The 17,833-nt window shown below is 31.9% G+C and overlaps 4 protein-coding genes across 14 annotated transcripts in view; 3 read left to right on the top strand and 1 right to left on the bottom strand.

The window, feature by feature from the left end:
- LOC114929153 (serine/threonine-protein kinase MARK2) overlaps positions 1–10,394 on the top strand; it is a 29,554-nt gene extending 19,160 nt beyond the window's left edge. For 4 of the 6 annotated variants that reach the window (XM_029300574.2, XM_085480226.1, XM_085480228.1 and 1 more), the window contains 3 exons: positions 5,004–5,045; positions 6,148–6,259; positions 6,954–10,394. In XM_029300574.2, the coding sequence (XP_029156407.2) occupies positions 5,004–5,045; positions 6,148–6,259; positions 6,954–7,172 (373 nt within the window). In that variant the 3' untranslated portion in view covers positions 7,173–10,394. Of the gene's footprint in view, positions 1–1,053; positions 4,432–5,003; positions 5,046–6,147; positions 6,260–6,953 lie in introns of those variants that run through there. The other 2 variants (XM_085480225.1, XM_085480229.1) reach the window with 2 other exon arrangements.
- A 1,298-nt stretch (positions 10,395–11,692) lies between these two features.
- Positions 11,693–12,366, top strand: Apf (purine phosphoribosyltransferase family protein Apf). Its single transcript, XM_029300625.2, has 2 exons — positions 11,693–11,842; positions 12,005–12,366. The coding sequence occupies exons 1-2, from the start codon at positions 11,734–11,736 to the stop codon at positions 12,319–12,321; spliced, it is 426 nt and encodes a 141-aa protein (XP_029156458.1). The 5' UTR covers positions 11,693–11,733; the 3' UTR covers positions 12,322–12,366.
- A 75-nt stretch (positions 12,367–12,441) lies between these two features.
- On the top strand, positions 12,442–13,007 carry LOC146724294 (uncharacterized). Its single transcript, XM_085480224.1, has 2 exons — positions 12,442–12,643; positions 12,855–13,007. The coding sequence occupies exons 1-2, from the start codon at positions 12,535–12,537 to the stop codon at positions 12,941–12,943; spliced, it is 198 nt and encodes a 65-aa protein (XP_085336350.1). The 5' UTR covers positions 12,442–12,534; the 3' UTR covers positions 12,944–13,007.
- A 444-nt stretch (positions 13,008–13,451) lies between these two features.
- On the bottom strand, positions 13,452–17,784 carry Socs36E (Suppressor of cytokine signaling at 36E). 6 transcript variants are annotated; one of them, XM_085480222.1, is made up of 6 exons: positions 17,662–17,784; positions 16,297–16,978; positions 15,903–16,216; positions 15,556–15,795; positions 15,177–15,443; positions 13,452–14,996 (listed from the first exon to the last, which is right to left on the bottom strand). In XM_085480222.1, exons 2-6 carry the CDS (start codon positions 16,775–16,777, stop codon positions 14,709–14,711), a joined length of 1,590 nt encoding a protein of 529 aa, XP_085336348.1. In that variant the 5' UTR covers positions 16,778–16,978; positions 17,662–17,784; the 3' UTR covers positions 13,452–14,708. The 6 variants fall into 6 exon arrangements, with proteins under 6 accessions (XP_085336348.1, XP_029156565.1, XP_029156566.1 ...); XM_029300732.2 differs by lacking the exon at positions 17,662–17,784 and adding an exon at positions 17,527–17,655; XM_029300733.2 differs by lacking the exon at positions 17,662–17,784 and adding an exon at positions 17,527–17,655 and having other exon boundaries at positions 15,948–16,216.
- Positions 17,785–17,833: the final 49 nt, after the last annotated feature.

Here is a 17,833-nt window from a genome sequence, read left to right as displayed (position 1 = left end):
GAGTGCAAAAAAAGAAATTATTTTTTACGAAATATAGAAATAGCGATGACGCGACGTAGATGCCTTCCCCGACGTAAAGTATTATAAACTCACTAAAATGTTTAAGAATAAGTGTGCCCAAAGACACTTGTTATATTTTTTAAACGTCAAGAAATATTTTTACGTAGCGGCGGATGTGCGACAGGCATAGATCGATTTTTCTTTCCACGTTAGTTTAAAGTTAGCGATCCCGCAAATGTGATGAGAAACGAGAGTTTTACTTGTAAATCATACGACGCATACAAATTATAACGCGAAAGTCTTTTACACAATTCCGATTGAAACTGATATTGAATATATAAAACACTCTTCTTCATCTCTCTGCAATATTTTTTATCAATGATGAAAGAAACACTTTTACACATGTTCCTTGTTTTTCTTGTATTTACTTACTATCCTATATAAGAAGTATTCCCTTTTCTCTCTATACTGCCCTCAAAGAGATGAAATCGACGAAAGATGCTTGTGATCAAAGTATAATAAATCCGTACACAGAAAAAAAGAAGTGCCAAATCAACATATATACTTGTATATACCCAATAATATCTATGATTTTTTCTTTTAAGAATTTTCTAAATCTTAAATTTCAACAATATTACAGTCTTATTTCATTAAAATTGTCATTTATCATATTTTCCATCCAATATTTTTTCTTTTCCATACAAGAAAATTAGTTTTAAAAAAATTAATTTTTTCTTAATTAAACTATATAACATGTTCTCATGTAAACAAATTTTCTTATTTAACCAAGAAATATTGTTCAAATTAATATTATTGAAATTTAAGATTTAGCAAATTCTTATAAGAAGATTACAGATTCTGTTACGTATGTACGAGTATGTAAGTGTTGATTTGACATTTCTTTTTTTATTATATACACGACACTAGTAAAATTTTGCGCGCGAGTGTGTGTGTGTGAGAGAAAAATAGTTATACTAACACTAACGAACGAACAGATAGATTTTTTTCTAGCGACAACAGAGTACATATATATGATTGTTCGTACTTTGACAGATTTTTTTAAGTGAAGGAGGAAGTCTCGCCTTGTTTCCCACGAGCTAAAATGAGAGCGAGTCCCGCATGCAGATATATCGCGCGCCATGGCAATCGCACCTTCCACCAATAATGTATTGTTTTATTTCGTTTCGAACTTTTCTCTTAATTCTTTTTTTTTTCGCGGATATTACAGTGTGAGGAATATAGAATATAATGTTGTATATCTCTTGTAAAACATTGTTTAGCGCCTTTTTTCTTTTTTCTTTTTTTCCTCCCGCCCTTCTTTTCCTTTTCTTCATCAGGAAAATATGTTGGATAGCAATTAACATTTTTAAAGTTGTAACACGTGTAGAATCTGTGTAACGAGATCTTTTCCACCAGCCAACAATTCAAGTGCATTCTCAGTACTGCATATTTTTCATATTTTTACGTAATATAAAGCAGCTTTTATCTATGCAGCTCGTTAAAATTAATGCAGCGTATGGTCGAGCAAGTTTCATATGTATGTTTGAAATTTTCTTTTATTATTTTTCTTTTTGATTTTTTTATTGATATCCAGCATAAGTTCCTTCTCTCAAAGATAGCGTGGAATTCATGTATGATTTTTTTAAATATCATTAATAACTTCATGAAACATTGATTTTGATTATTTCATTAAACGAAATTCACAAGGAGATATATCCTTTAAAACGAATGGATATGTATGTTGTTAAATATACAAATATGTGTCTGTGTATAAATTCACATATAGATAAAGATACAATATTTTTTTTTTTGTCGCATAATAGATATTGTGCAGTTTTTCATATTATTTACAGATAATTTTGAAGTTATAATATAATAAAACATAATTTTCTTTGTAAGAAGATGAAAAAATCTAAACAAGGAGCTAACTCGATTTATATATCGCAATATTAAGAAAGAAAGATGATGATTTTGCAATTCGACATATGTATGCACACTTTTATATTACTTTCTGAGAATTAATTTCTACGTTTTTCTTCCTATCTAATTAAAAGTGCCAGTACAATTGCATTTACTATTTAACCAAGTTCATGCAATTTGTGCTAATAGCAAATATTACAATTAAATGAAAGTATCCAAAAGTATCCAAAAAGTATATCAGATATTCCATTTTATTTTTCCTTTATGATTAATGTACATGTCTCTCAAAATACGATTACACGGAATTAAAGTATAACTTTTTATCGGTAGAACGAATTCCACACTGTCCAAGTTTTGTAAACAAATAGCAACAGATTGCATATGCAAAAGTGTTTATATATTTAGTGTTACTAAAGCTTTTTTTCCTCCTTTCTCTACATACACCAGCAGTTATAAATACTGCTCCGATGCTGATCTCAAACCTGACTAATGAATTAATTCATTAGAGTGCTATTTGATTGCAATGAACGGCAATTTTGATTTTTTTACCTATCTTTCTTTAATTTATTTCTATTCTATTGATAAATATATTCATTTGTAAAATTGTATAAATTATTGAGAACGCGCGATACACACAATAGAGCATATGATTCGAACAAAGCAGGCCATAATTGGTACTTGATTTATTTGTATATTGATTAATGTATCCTACATTGTATATCATCGTTTGATTATTAGAAATATACAATATTCGAGCACGTATATTATGTTTCTCTGATAATCTTGTTACACAACAGAAATATTAATTTCATTTTTTTTTGCAATACTGTGCTTAGTAAAATGATAATGGATCCAATTAAATTAATTGTTATTCATATCTAATTTGACCAAGAGAAAGTAGGAAATTTATAAATTTAGCTTTTATAATTTTTTTATTTAAGTAGTAGCTTTTCATAAATTTTTATTTAAGTTATTTATCGTAAAAGTATGAATATAAATTTTTTCTCTAATATAAGAATGTATATTTCTTACAACGTATTTTTTAAATTCAAAAACGAGAAACCGATGGACGTAAAATTTTACATAGAGTAACACGTAGCTATTTAAAACTCGAAATCTGACATCTCAATACTAAGTGCAGATATTGACTTTTAGGTATATTATAAATTTGAGAGTTATGACCGCGCGTGTGTGTGTGTGTATGTGCACTTTAATATGTCAAAGATACGTGCCTTTTCCTATACGATATATTGTGTATTTCAAATATCTCGTTATTACACGATAAATCTTGATGCATTAATCCTTCCACCAGTCATTGCCAATATAGCATTTATTAAATGATATCTGGTCAACGCAATATAATAGTATCTACATATTATGTGGCAAATAATAATAATAATATTAATTATTATTATTATTATTATTATATTATTATTATTATTATTATTATTATTATTATTATTATTATTATTATTATTATTATTATTATTATTATTATTACTAGCATACATTTATTAAGACAGACCACAGCGTATCCTATAAAGTGCCCTTGGGCTGCTTGCAAGTATATGTTACTCTACTTATAGCAAATCAGAGAAATTTTATATTACTTGTCTCTGATCTTTTAAGACATTGATTTTTTTCCTCTTCTTTTGTATAAAGAATATGGAGGAAGTTGTATTTATACTTCTGTTGTATAATATATAGGATGTTTCTCTAATTAATCTTTTTTGTTTTCTTTTTATTTTTTAATTATGTCTCGCGAGATTGCACAATTAATGTATCCCGATATATATTTAATATTTTGATATAATATATTCCCAACGAATGTTTAAAAAGCCGTTATTACTAGAATTTGTTTTTGTATTCATCATGTTTATCGATATTCGATGCATAAGTGATATTAGAAGAATATAAAGGTAATAAAATATATAATAACACCTAAGGCCACCCACAATAATGAACTAATGTATATGAAAATGAGAAAAGCGAAGAAAAAGAGAGTGAGAGAGAGAGAAAGAGAGAGGGAGAGAGAGAAATATTGAATAATTAGAAAGAGAAGAGAAAGAATGAGACCACGTCATATATTAAATATATAAAAAATATATATATATATATATATATATATGAGATAAAAAACATTTGTATGCAAATTATATATATAACGTCTTTAAGCGATGATGCTCTTTGCTGCACTCCAATTACGTGCCCGTCCAAGCATCCACAGAGGATCCTTAGGATATTATCAGTTATATATATATATATATATATATATATATATGTGTGTGTGTGTATATATATATATATATATATATATATATATATATATATTCAATCCATTATATTTAAAGAACCTAATTTAGAAATTCTAATTTAGATATCTTTTACGTTATGGAGGGCAGTAAATAGCTTACGTAAAATTAACAGGATAGAAATATTATTTAATAATTTTAAGGAGCAATAATAGTAATAATTTCGCATTATAATAAATATGTCAAAAACTGTCTTGTATATGTTGTGTATCAATTTATTTCTGAATCCTCGTATATATAAAAAAGGAATAATTTTGCTTGTGCGAAAAACACACGAGTCTTATTATATACACTATTTATACGATGCATGTAACTCATTAGGAATGTTATGTGTAAAAATTGGGCTCTTTTTTTACACTCACACACACACGCGACATGGTAATTTACACGAAAGTTTGTCTCTTAACACATACATACACACAATATGGATCAGAAATCATAATTTACCCTGAAAAGAAAAAAACATTTTTCTTCCTTTCAACAATGAAATGTTTATATCCACAGAAAATTTCACACATCACATATCCCGTGTTTTTTTCTTTTCTTTTTTTGTTATTTCTATTTCTATATTTGAAAAAAAAATCTATAATAAGATTATTATATGCAATATTAAAAGAGATCCTTTAAAACTCATCGCATAATTGTCTATATGCCATAATCAGTGTGCGATGGTGACAGGATGGTGATGGTTGTTAAAACATATTTGACAATTTGATTAATTTATCATGTTTAGTGTGTTTGTTAGCAACTGCCTTTGTTTTGTTATTTCAGCCCCATGGACCCATCCGTACCCCCCAAGCACCCAGTAGTGAGGTACGTTGCCGCATACCGTAAATACCATCACACGATCCACGTGTTTTTAATTTCGCTCATTACGTTCCTTGATTTCTCGATACCAATCCAAACTTTTTCCGTTTTGTCGTTATTGTTAACAGAAGTAACTCGCGCGTACTCACATTCATTTAAACAAATACGTTTTTTGTTGCATGCCTGTTCATCTGTTTAAAACGATTTCTACGTTGAAGCATGCATATCTCATCGAAATGGCTTATTTAAAAAAAAAAGAAATAATTTTTGACGTTTAGCTACATAAATATTGTATATTTCAATTATACTTAATGTAAGATACTATATCTCATTTGTATGGAAACGATGTTTAGATTAATTTCATTGTAATTTATGTTTTTTTGTAACTAATTATCATTTACATGTGTTTCCTTATAAAATTAAATCTTTCGTGAAGATATACATATTCAAGGTGTTGCAATGATTCACAAGTTTTACAGTTTTGTGTAACACTTACTTTAAATATGTTTTATTTACAATATAAATGTAAAATGTTATGCAGCACTAAGATTGCGATAAAACTTACGATAGCAAATGATTTGCATGTCACGCATGTATGTTAATAACTTTATACAATTTAATTCTGAATAAATTTTCATTTCACGTCACGTTTTCAACATTATTCTCTATTGACAGCTTGCAAGAATACTTTTTTAGCACAGCATCACATCGTCTCTCCTTGAAACGAATTAAAAGTTTATTATTACGCAACTAAGCAAGCTTAAAGCTTTAGATATACATCATTCTGTAAAATTTGCATTTTCACATTACATAATATATCTATTTTTTTAGTTTAATATTGATAAATGATTTCTGATAATATATACATATACATAAAAATTTGCTAGAAGAAATATAAATACGGACAAATTTATGTCATTTAAAATTAAATAGAAAGAAAAATATTTGACGAAATGCAAAAGTGTTGTGAGAATTTTATCGTATAAATTACCTTGAGAAAACACATTTCAATTATCCTAGTCCCTATAATTATAAACAATTATAATTGCATTGGAATCACCCTTTAATTATATAATTTGGACGGGTTTAAGATATCTCTTTGTTACAGCGGAGCTACCACTAACGATGAACAAGTTAAGCCGCGCAGTCTACGTTTCACGTGGAGTATGAAAACTACCAGTAGTCGAGACCCTAATGAAATTATGTCTGAGATTCGAAAGGTATCGAAAAAAAGCATTATTTATATTATAAAAGTATACAATATCTCGCACTATAATCTTATGTAAAATGGATTTGTAAAGTGGTTTAAATCAGCCAATTTTTTTTCATAAGTTGTAGTTTACGACTTGTTGAACAAAAGATGTAATAGCTTCAAAGCTAAATAATGGACAATTATTGAATTACAGCCAATCAAGTTTTTCATATTTGACTGATTTACAATCAGTAACTATTTATGATTTAGCTTTAAGCCTATTACATTTTTTATTCAGCAAATCAATAAGCTAGAATATATGAGAAAACCAGAAGATTTTACTAAGATTCAATTGTATATATATAGGATTAGTGCAGAATTTGTATGAAATCCTAGATGAAATTGAATCCCTCTAAAATCTGGTTTTCTCACATGTTCTTATGACTTGCTGCACAAAAAATGTAATAAGCTCAAAGCTACAAAATAATAGATAATTTACAATTAGTCAAACATGAAAAACTCAATAATAAGCTACAACATGAAAAAACCAGCTGATTTAACCGAAATCCACTTCACATAAGATTAGTGAAAAATATATAATGTTTCTAAGCAAGACATAATCCGTAGACGTAGATGAAGAATGATATATGCATTGTTTTTGTATGAGATAGAAGTAGACGCGTTATTAGCATTATTATTAATATTGTGTGTCGTGATTCCAGGTGTTGGATGCTAACAAATGCCAGTACGAGCAACGCGAACGATTTCTTTTATTGTGTGCGCACGGCGAAGCGGCCACTGACAGCCAGGTGCAGTGGGAGATCGAGGTCTGCAAACTGCCACGACTATCTCTAAACGGGGTGCGATTCAAGCGTATCTCCGGCACGTCAATCGGTTTCAAAAATATCGCCAGCAAGATCGCAAACGAGCTCAAGCTGTGACTGTCGGCTACGGGCGCCCTAGCCGCCAATCGCGCCAATCCATAACGACCTCGTGAACGTAGCCACCAAGTGGCGGTGGTCAACGAGGAGTTTTACTCTTGTTTCTTCTTCTGGGACTCCGACTCCGAATCCGATACCCAAGAAATATTCGTTTAAACGAGACTCTCCTCTGCTCTCCTTCCTCCCCTTTCTCCGAGGTCAACGTATCGTCGTAAGATTTAGAGAAAAAGGGAAAGGAAGAATGAGAGAGAAGAGAAAGATGTTCTCGTCTGCGTTGGAGGGTATCATTATTAACGGTTCGTTGATAAAAAAAACGTTCGAAACTGTGATCCGTGACGGCTAATATGTATTTAAAAATACTCCCGAGTGCCAAAATGAAGAACTAGGTCGGGTCCTCATAATGCCTCGAAAGCGAAAAAAATTGAAAGATGAAAGAAACGAACGGACCTGATGTACGAAGCTGTTACGTTGGACACAATAATCTATTAGTTTATTAGTTTCGAATTTTCATTGTCGATAACACAGGGAAACGTGCATCCGAATGAAAGAAATCAGTGTCATGCTTACAGGTTGACCTGCCCCATCGATTCTTTGATTAATCCATCTATCATAAACTGTCGCTTCATTTCTAAACAGTATTATATGTCTTGTGTTTATTCTTGATGTTGAAGCTGCATTCGAGTTACGTTTTTGAAATGTGGAATCGTATTATGCTGTCATGAAAATGTTGAAAGATTAAAGTAGAATTGGAACGTGCAGATTCCAATTGGATCATCAAATGTGCCTAATGAAGTATCTCTCACATAGATTACATCTTTCACGGGAACAATGTTCCTTGTACTATAAAATAACGCGTTCTATTTCCATTCTTGCGGAAAGTAAAAGATTAAAGCATTGCATCTACAACATCAAGAGAGAAGTCTTCATATAACTTTGTTTTTTTTCGATTTTGTTTTTAAAAAATATTATTAAAAAATTTCCGAGCGCGAGTTTTGCCTGTAAACAATTTGACAAAATCTGATCGAAGGATACGCGTAGCATTATGTATTGAGAATCTACCTTTATTTTAATCATACACATTAACCGAAATAATTAAATTACGAATATGTACGAATTGAGCTATTTTAATTTGTGTTGCACAACGTGTGTGCGACATGCTTATTTTTTTTGTCGAACATTTTTATGATATTTTACTTCTTTTTTTTTATCTGTAGAGTATAAGTTTTTGAAAATACGCAGCACTATATAGATTAGCCAATTATAATTAAAGCGTATAATTATTATTAATAATACGTTTATTTCTATCATAGAAACGACAAATATATATAGTATACACAATACTATATGAAGGTAGAGAAGCAGAGAAGTTATTAACATAATTTAGGAATATCATCGAGTTATTATCACTCGCATTTCATGTGAATAATACACGCAAGTACTTCATCATTCTTCAAAGAGTTGAAATTATATAAATCTAAATTAAATCAGAATAATAACGAGATCTGTTATTTCTACACGAAGGATACGATAATATTTATAAATTTAAGTATTGTAATTGGCTATATTGTATTACACTTAAAATCCTTTCATTCGCAAAGATATTTGCAGTTGAATGAAATAAAATTAGGAATTACACTGTACACAGTAGAAGCGAACTAGAGAGACTTGGTGTATGTAATATATATTATGAAGGTACTAAATTAATAGAGAGACAGAGAGAGAGAGAGAGTGAGAGAGCGAGAGAGCGAGAGAAAGAGTGAGAAAGAGAAACCTCACACACACCAAGATCATACACTTCGGAACTCGAGTATCGCAAACTTTTTATATTTGCCTAAGATTAATGAAGTATGTTATACTAAAAATAGGCAATGACTAATTTATTTACATACTATATAAACTCAATGATTTTTCACATTTCTAACACTTGCTACACCGAGAAATACGGATTAACTTCAGCGCACCGACACCATGTACAATCGGTACATCGTGTTGCGAATCGTGAAACGACTGATAGCAACTAAGTATCGGCGCCAATTGTCTGTTACCGAACATCTTGATAAAGATTTTAAGTGCTACGATGATTAAACGCAGCACTGGCATCGGGACTTACCTTCTTTGTGTATAATCATACCAGTTTCGTGTCGTCGGATTACTCCATCTCAACCAATAAGCAAAATAATGTAATATAATATAATAATAGCGATTATAGTAATTATATCGAGATTCACAGGAAGAGTCAAGTTGCAAGAACGCAAACATTTATACCCCTCCAAGAGAGAAAGAGAGACCCAATCACTGTTATTAGAAAATTAGACTGGAGGATATAATGATCGAAAGTTTCGTTTGTTCCTACAGCAATCAGAATTAGTATTACAATTACTGAACATCATTATACCATCTTGTAAAAAGGAAAAAAAGAAATGTAATCCGAAAGCGGTTATTGTAAGAAAATGACTCTATAGAAGTATATATACACACACACACATACACAGATACACACCATAATAGTAATTATTATTATTAATGTTAAAGTAAGGCCCCTTCAGATAGCATTAATGGTAAATTCCTCCCCCCCCCCCTCCCTCCGGCATATAGACGAATTAATTATATACCGTAATCTATACATAAAAACCCACCCTTCGCTCGCTTGCTTTACGAAATAAATGTATAAATTATACCCTTCGATCGAAAGGAAAGAGAGAGAAAAAAGGAGGAGATATAAATCTAAGGACATTTCATGATTTTAACACACGTGAGAAAAGAATTTATCAAAAAACCGATTAATAAAATTGCAGAGCTGCACGGGCGACATTTGGAATCCGACTCTACGTAACGTCGGAGAGGAGTCTTCTTGTGATCTTTTTTTTTCTTTCTTTCTTTTGTACGTAAAATAAGCGCATCGTGAAATATGCATATTTCTCTCGCGTGTATATGTATGTGAGTTGCCCGTACAGCTATGCATCTGCTCGCACACGCATAATACACCCCAAGTAGCAAAGATGTCAAAGTGACGTCATTAGACTTTGATGCCTAATGACGTCTAAATGATATACCTTGCTACCTGGAACATACATAAATATACATACATACATACATACATACACACACACAGACACATGTCAGTCTCTGTAGATAGGTACATACAGCTTTGCTAAATGTTTTCTGGTGATCGGTATCTAGCCAAAATGTAGCGAAACGTTTATAATAAAATGGTAACACGCATTGTTTCCCGAGATTCAGATTCCTGTCAAAAACGTCAAAAACACGTGTGCGTTTTCATATCGATACATGAGCTGTCGATCATTTCTTTTTTCTTTTCTTTTCTTTTTTTTCTAAGATCTATATAATTCGATTTGATGCTGCATACAAAATTCTTACAGATAAATTTTTTTCTTCTAACACTGTCAATTAGTGTGTGTACATATATATAATTGCGATGTATAATAAATACGAAAAATATTTCGCTCGAAAGCAAAGCCGTCAGCGTCGCATCTGAGATTATACGTTTTTTAGAATTAGAAGAATTTATTATATGACAAGTTTATCTAGTCGATAAAGTTTTCAATATACATATAAGTTTCACTTTCACTTAAATTATAAATTCGCTGGAAAAAAGTACAAAGGGCAGCTGATAATTTAAACAAGACAAGATATGAATATCTATGTTGGATAACTTATAATATTGCTAATACAATATCAATGTTATAAAAAATAAAACTGCATTCCCCTAAACATATACTTGAAGACCATTGCTTGAAAAAAAAATGTATAAGAGAATTACAAATATTTTAAGAAACATCCATCAAAATTGCATAAATGAACGAGGAGAATTTATGGTATGTGTTTTAAATCATTTACACGTCTTGATTATCAAATAAATTTTTTTATTTAATTATGTTATAAAAAATAGATGATATTTTAAGTCTTCAAGATGTGCTTTTTAAAATTTTTTATCATACTATAAATAAAGAAAAAAATTTTAATTAAATTAATAATCGATATCTCTTAGCTTACATAATTTAAATTTAAATTCTTGATTGGATTACACTTAGAGTTATGAATGATTTATGTACATATTTCTTTGGAATTCATTTTTTGCTTTATTTTTTTTATATTCATATTCTGCCGATCGATAGGTACATTTAATATCTATAAAATATTTAGAACTTACATCAATCATGAAAAGCCGCTGAATTTATCACATTAAATGCACTGAATTAAATATTTTATCGTGTTGTCTGTAAAAATATTTATTTACAATACGAAATTAAACATATGAGAAAAATATTTATTATTACATAGAAAAAAATTTAAATTCGTAAAAATTTACGATACCTGTTTACACAATTATTGTAATCGTACCATCTATTGTTACATGCTTAAAAGTTTGCAAATTATTAAGATTGAGTATTAAAAACTTGCTCCTCTTTTAAAATTCGTATTCGAGTCACGTGTCAAATGTGGAAACAGCTGATTTGAGTATAGAGGACTGAACAGCTGATTGAAGTATATAGGAGAAATTTAGAATAGAGAATCTTACGAATACGGAAAATCATCCATCATGCAACAACGTGCTTGCGGCCTCGTCATTTTTCGGCGATTTCAAGACACCATCCAGTTTCTCTTGATGCAGACATCATATGGACAACATCATTGGACACCTCCGAAAGGTCTGTGTCAGATAAATCCCGTACATCCCGATACGTTTCTTCGCTCAACGACCTGTCAAATGAATCGATTGAAAAGATTATTTCTCCCTCCTCGCATTCCATCATCGTGTCCGCTTAATTGAATTTTGACAGTCGGATTTTGATGTTTGACGTGTTCCCAAGGTCACGTCGATCCAGGTGAATCCGACATGGAGACGGCGTTGCGCGAAACCCAGGAGGAGGCTGGCTTCGTGTCCAGCGATCTCAGGATCTTCGAGGACGCGAAACACGAGATGACATATCAAGTAAACGGGATGCCGAAGATTGTCATTTATTGGTTAGCGGAGCTCATCAATCCGGACAAGTCTGTCAGGCTGTCGAATGAACACCAGGCATTCGAGTGGCTTTCGTTGAGCGAGGCTTGCGATCTCGCGAAATATCAAGAGATGCAGAGAGCACTGAAAGAATTTGACAAGTATATTTCTCAGAATCTTGCGTAGATTTCATTTACATATTTTGATAATATATATCCTGATTTATATACATTTCTTTTTCTTCAATTTGTGTACATTCCTAAATTGATGGAAACAAGCCTTTAAATTTGCTAAAGGATAGTATGTAAGATTGTCTAGTCTTATCTAGGCCAAAGTTGATTTTTTGATAAGGATCAAGTAATAAGGGATTAATATATAATTACTTAATTGTTAATCATAATGATTAATCCTATACGAAGTCTACAATCTTTCCTGAAGTATTGGTATTTTCGGTACACGCTTGTCACCGAATTATACATGGTGGAAGAATGGGAGAGAAATTTCATCAGTATCCTTTACAATTGTTATTATTACATTTCCATTCATGATGTCATCATTATGAAACCATTTCTTATAACATGAAAAAAAATGTATAACTACAACGCTGAATTTTGCAACTGTGATAAAATCAAATGTATAAAAAGTAATGCATGTATAATACTTATAACCTCATTCTCAAGAGAATATTTTAGTTATTTTTCTTAACTATAATATAATAGATATATTTTTTCTAGCTTCGTTCTTTCTCTTCTTCGTCTTCAACTACAAAGTACTGCTGCCAATCACACAATATATGCTAGAAAGTTAATCCATTGTTATAATCATATTTTTATGCAACATCAAAAAAATATATTGCTTCAACATTCCGCATATTTTTAAAGCAAGTCTGTGATTGTGAACAACTACATATATTAAAAATACAAGCTTTAAAATAATAAATAGTATTAAATTTAACACAAGATTCAGCAATAACTAGAATTGTTACAAATATTAGTAAATATAAAAGTATTAAAATGTATCACAAAATTGTACATTAAGTTCCACTGATCTTTTTGTAAAATATACTCTAATACTTATAGAAATGAATTTTCAAACGTATTAAAAGATATATTACAGCTTACAAGATTGCACCATTTACACTTCGCAAAATATATAATCTAATAACTTAAATGTAAGTATAAAAATATTATTAGCCTCTTCATTAAATATATTCTTCAAATTCAGACAAATTTTATTTTATAATCCAAGTATAGATGCAATAAAGAAATATAATCATTAATTAGGAAACTAAAAATATTAGTAAAAATATGTACACATAAATATTAAATTTTTTATTAATACGAAGTTCATTATATGAGTAACCATTAACCAATACTTTTAACAATTTCATACTATAATATTATATACTTTGCAAATTTATCATTTTAATGATTTGCATTGTTTTACTCCAAGTTCAATTCATTGCATCTGATATCTCCTCCACGTTTCAAAATTTAAATAATTTACACAAATTGTAGACTTTTTTTTATCTGCCAATGATGAACATGAACACAGACAGCGTTCACCTAATAATATTTAACATTATAAATAGGCACAATAGGAGTAATACGAACCAGATCTTGCAATGATTTTGTAACTTTAGTTACATTTAGTTACGTATAAAGGTTAAAAATTTGATGACATAATTTTTTATAATAAAATTTCTAAAAGACTAAATTGCCGCGCCTTTCAAAGGCATAAGTTTTGGTATCGTTCTATAAAAATTATCAATGTACAAACTGTACGCGTAATTTTAATTAACATCAAATTATACATATACTCAAGAAGATACTCGAGTACATATTCAAAATAACGATTAAAAGATAACATAGTCAGGAATAAAATAGAGAAATAAAAGTAGCAGTAATAATAAGAACAGTAGCAATGAGATATTGAAGTTTACATAATACGGTAAACGATTTCCGTAATATGCTGTGCGTGTGTATACGAAGCATTGTCAGTTTGACGTATTTACATATTGAATTACTTTTTCGAGGGAACATAGGCACCTGTCGCGCGCATAAGTTTTGCACATATTTTGCACAAGTCCCACTAATTTTTTTTTCCTTTTTCTTCTTTTTAAATTATAACTACACTGTTTTCCCTCTGTGGAAGCTATTATCGTTTAAAAGTGGATATATACTGAGCGAACACAAAGCAAATGTTCATCGCTTTATTTTGTGTTATATCAAATATTTGCATTGAATTGTATTTTCATAAGTGACTCTAACGCTGATGAAGGTTTGCAATTATAACGTTTTCTGAACTTTAACAATGAATATTCGCATTCGTTGATTCGTTGTCCCTTCGCTCAGTGTATGTCCACCTTAAGATGAATATACTGCTTTTATTGCTAATATTGCAATAATGTCCTGTGTAATTGTGGGTCGGAGTCATGGTATTCCTGGTATTACAATGCATGTGCATGCATAATGCATACCGCTCGCATTTAATACGGCGGCGCAGAATGACAATAAAGAAATATAATTGCGCAACATATGATAAAGTTTCATCGAATATTAATACACGAAGACTCATATCGGCAAGCATGATATGGATCTGCAGTCTGTCTGTAGATCACTTTCCGTGTCTAACCGCCTGACTCGCACCCTCTGCTTATAGTGATACTCCTTGAGATAACTCTTGAGTGTCTTTGGCAATTGCAGCTTGTTTATGCCATCGTACGTTGTCCGCGTGGTTATCACCGCTCTACACAGATGCTGTAGCGGAAATGCGAAATTTCGGTGCAACGGAATAGTGAGCATAGGTTCGAAAAACATACAACATGACGGATCCTTATAATGTTCGATTAAACCGCATACCTGTAAAAAAATTTAATTTTATATTTAAGTAATATTAATTATACATATACATATATATATATATATATATATATATATAATGTATAATCGGGCGCGACAAATCGTAATTATTTCACACCTGATACTTATGAGAAGAAATTTTAGGAATATAAATGCACATATATATTTATATACACGTACTGTTTCGGAAGCGTAAACTCCTGGATCGTGCGAATCGAAGCTAAATTTATGATTCCACTGTTCGATCCGCGCGTGCAACGAACGTCCGTACTTGCGAAAGCTCACAGAAAACAAAAATTCCTCCTGCGCAGAGTCTCGTAACAGAAAGGTACCCTCTTGCTTGCCCTCCAATAAGCGTTCCGCTTCGTAACGGTCCATCTTACCCCAGTAAAAAGAGCAGGCAGTAATCGACCTTAAATCCGGTACGAGGCAGTGGACATAGTCGACCTGACGTAATAAAAATTTATAAATTGCTTTAAAAATATAAACAAAAAAATTCATAAATTTCACAATCAATTGCAATAAAAAAAAAAAATAAAAAAAATAAAAAGCTCATTACCTGCGTATGAGCGGGTCTTTCAATATTTGGAATTAATGTAAAGTCGATCTGCGATAAGGCTGTGAGAGCGGCAGCTTGAATACCGGCATGTGCTTGGAACAATGCCGCCAAACTGTCCACTGTTATTCCATTAGGATGAACTTGTATTCCCGTAGGATAATTAGGCTTATAACCAGGAGGGGGTTCGACCCCTTCCTCCATCTCTCGAGCGCGTTGTATTCGCGCGCGTTCGTCACAATCCTTTAAAAATAAAGAATATTGATTCAATTAAATTGAGTCCTTAATGTTAAAAGTTCTCTTCAGTTTTATAAATTATATATGTATAAAAAAAAGAAACAAAAACATACTTCCATAGGAAATTCTTCGGGATTAAATCGCGATAAATCAATTACGGGGCTAGGTGGCAGTGGCCCGAGAACGGGACTTTGCGGAGCGGATCGACTATTAAATACGGTGCCCGCACCCATAGGATGCTCCTCGGTTCTTCTGTAACCTGTACATACGCAATCTGAATTATTACTCCCTTGACCGGGAATAATGTCCGTGTTTTTGGAGCTTTTGCTCTTGGCGCAATTAAATTTCAACACCCAGTTGCTACGCTTCTTCTTCGACGATAAAACGTGATTACAAACTGGACTTTGATCCTTGTTGCGCTGCTTATCTAATAAACATATTATAATTAATGTCAACAAGAGGGACATAATTAGAGTTTGTACATAAAAAGAAATTTAGTATACATACTCTTTCTCTTTCCAAATGATAAAGTTTTAGACGATCTTCTCAATGGTGGATTTATGGGACTATCTTCGGAACTGCTACTACTGTTGCTACTACTAGAACTACTGCAGCACGCTTCCTGCTGCTGTCTAAACGACGATTCATTAGTAACGTTGCCATTATTACAAACTTGCTTTGTATCCTGAGCTTCAACAGGTTGACTATACAAAGATTCGAATCTAGAATTATGGTTGTCTACATCTAAGTTTAAACGATCGTTGTCCAAATTTCCTTCTAGTTTACATTCTAGTCTGTTCGGCAGTATATTAGAGTTCATTACAGGTACATTGCCATTGGTCTCGTTTTCGGACAGACTCTCGGTGATATCTCGATTCACCATTTCCAGGGGCAATGGTTGGCTGAGCGCGCTAGCGCATATCTCAGCAGCTTGTCTTTCACCGTCCATTCTAAAGAACTCTCTGAGACTAGCAAAATGCTGTCCCATTATTAACTAAACTGGCAGGCATTTTATTGCCTTAATGACCCTTAGTCTAAACCATGATTGTAGAAACTACAGAAGACACATGATGCGGTCTCTCTCTTTCGGTGTTAACACAGCGATGGTAACTTCTCAAATTCTACTACATCCACCTAGTGTCCAGAGGATGTTACGTCAGAGAATGCAGCAGGTATGTAGCATTTTCACCTAAACAAAATGACAAATCATTAGCGTAACATTGATATTAAGAAAAATTTACTTGCATAATCATCTACATTGCATACACAAAGTATCATATAACATAATAATGGCATCTAAACACGAATGATTCACGTTTCTCGATATCAAGCTAAATCGCGGGTGTGTTCTAGTACACTAAAACAAATGTTGTTTCACACGCGTGACAATTTGCGAGACGAGAAAATGACAGGCCAACGCGAGAGCCTGATGGCCGCGCGAATAACACAAATTATACATTATTGCTTACACTATTTATTCGATAGCACTCGACAGTACTTTTGCAAGAGCCAGAAGACAACAATTAAAAAGAACAAAAAAATAAATGATACCAACTTCTTCTCGAGAACGCAATATATCTTCCGACATGCGATATGGCAAATATAACGCGAAGAACACGTTCGAGCAAGTTAGCACATGAGACAGGCGCGCGATGATTCGCGGAACGCGAATGCAGAGCCGGATTTGAGCATCGCGACGATACTCGGCCGGACGATCTGTTATAAATTGCTTCCTACCGTGACGTAATTCTTCGTGGCACATCGGGACTCAATCAATTGCAATTGTCAAAACATGTTTCGACGAATCGTCAGCCATTTTCCCTAATTACGATGGGCCGCGGATTACATGCCTGCTGTAGAAGGTCTACTCACCCTTCGAAAAGTTTGCGCACGTTCGAACCTTTATTTTACTCTTGCATAATAGACGTGAGTCATCGAGAACACGCGTAAAATAGATTAATAACGATATGATTAAGTTTTTTGTTCCAAGAAGGGGACGTCGAGGATAGGTATATATATATATATATATATATATATATATATA

This window comes from Nylanderia fulva, unplaced genomic scaffold (assembly GCF_048542155.1).
Source record: "Nylanderia fulva isolate GAGA-0341 unplaced genomic scaffold, ASM4854215v1 Scaffold14, whole genome shotgun sequence".
NCBI classification, from domain to species: Eukaryota; Metazoa; Arthropoda; class Insecta; order Hymenoptera; family Formicidae; genus Nylanderia; species Nylanderia fulva.
Note: the sequence above shows the minus strand (reverse complement) of the source record. Positions and strands in the feature narration are given on the sequence as shown.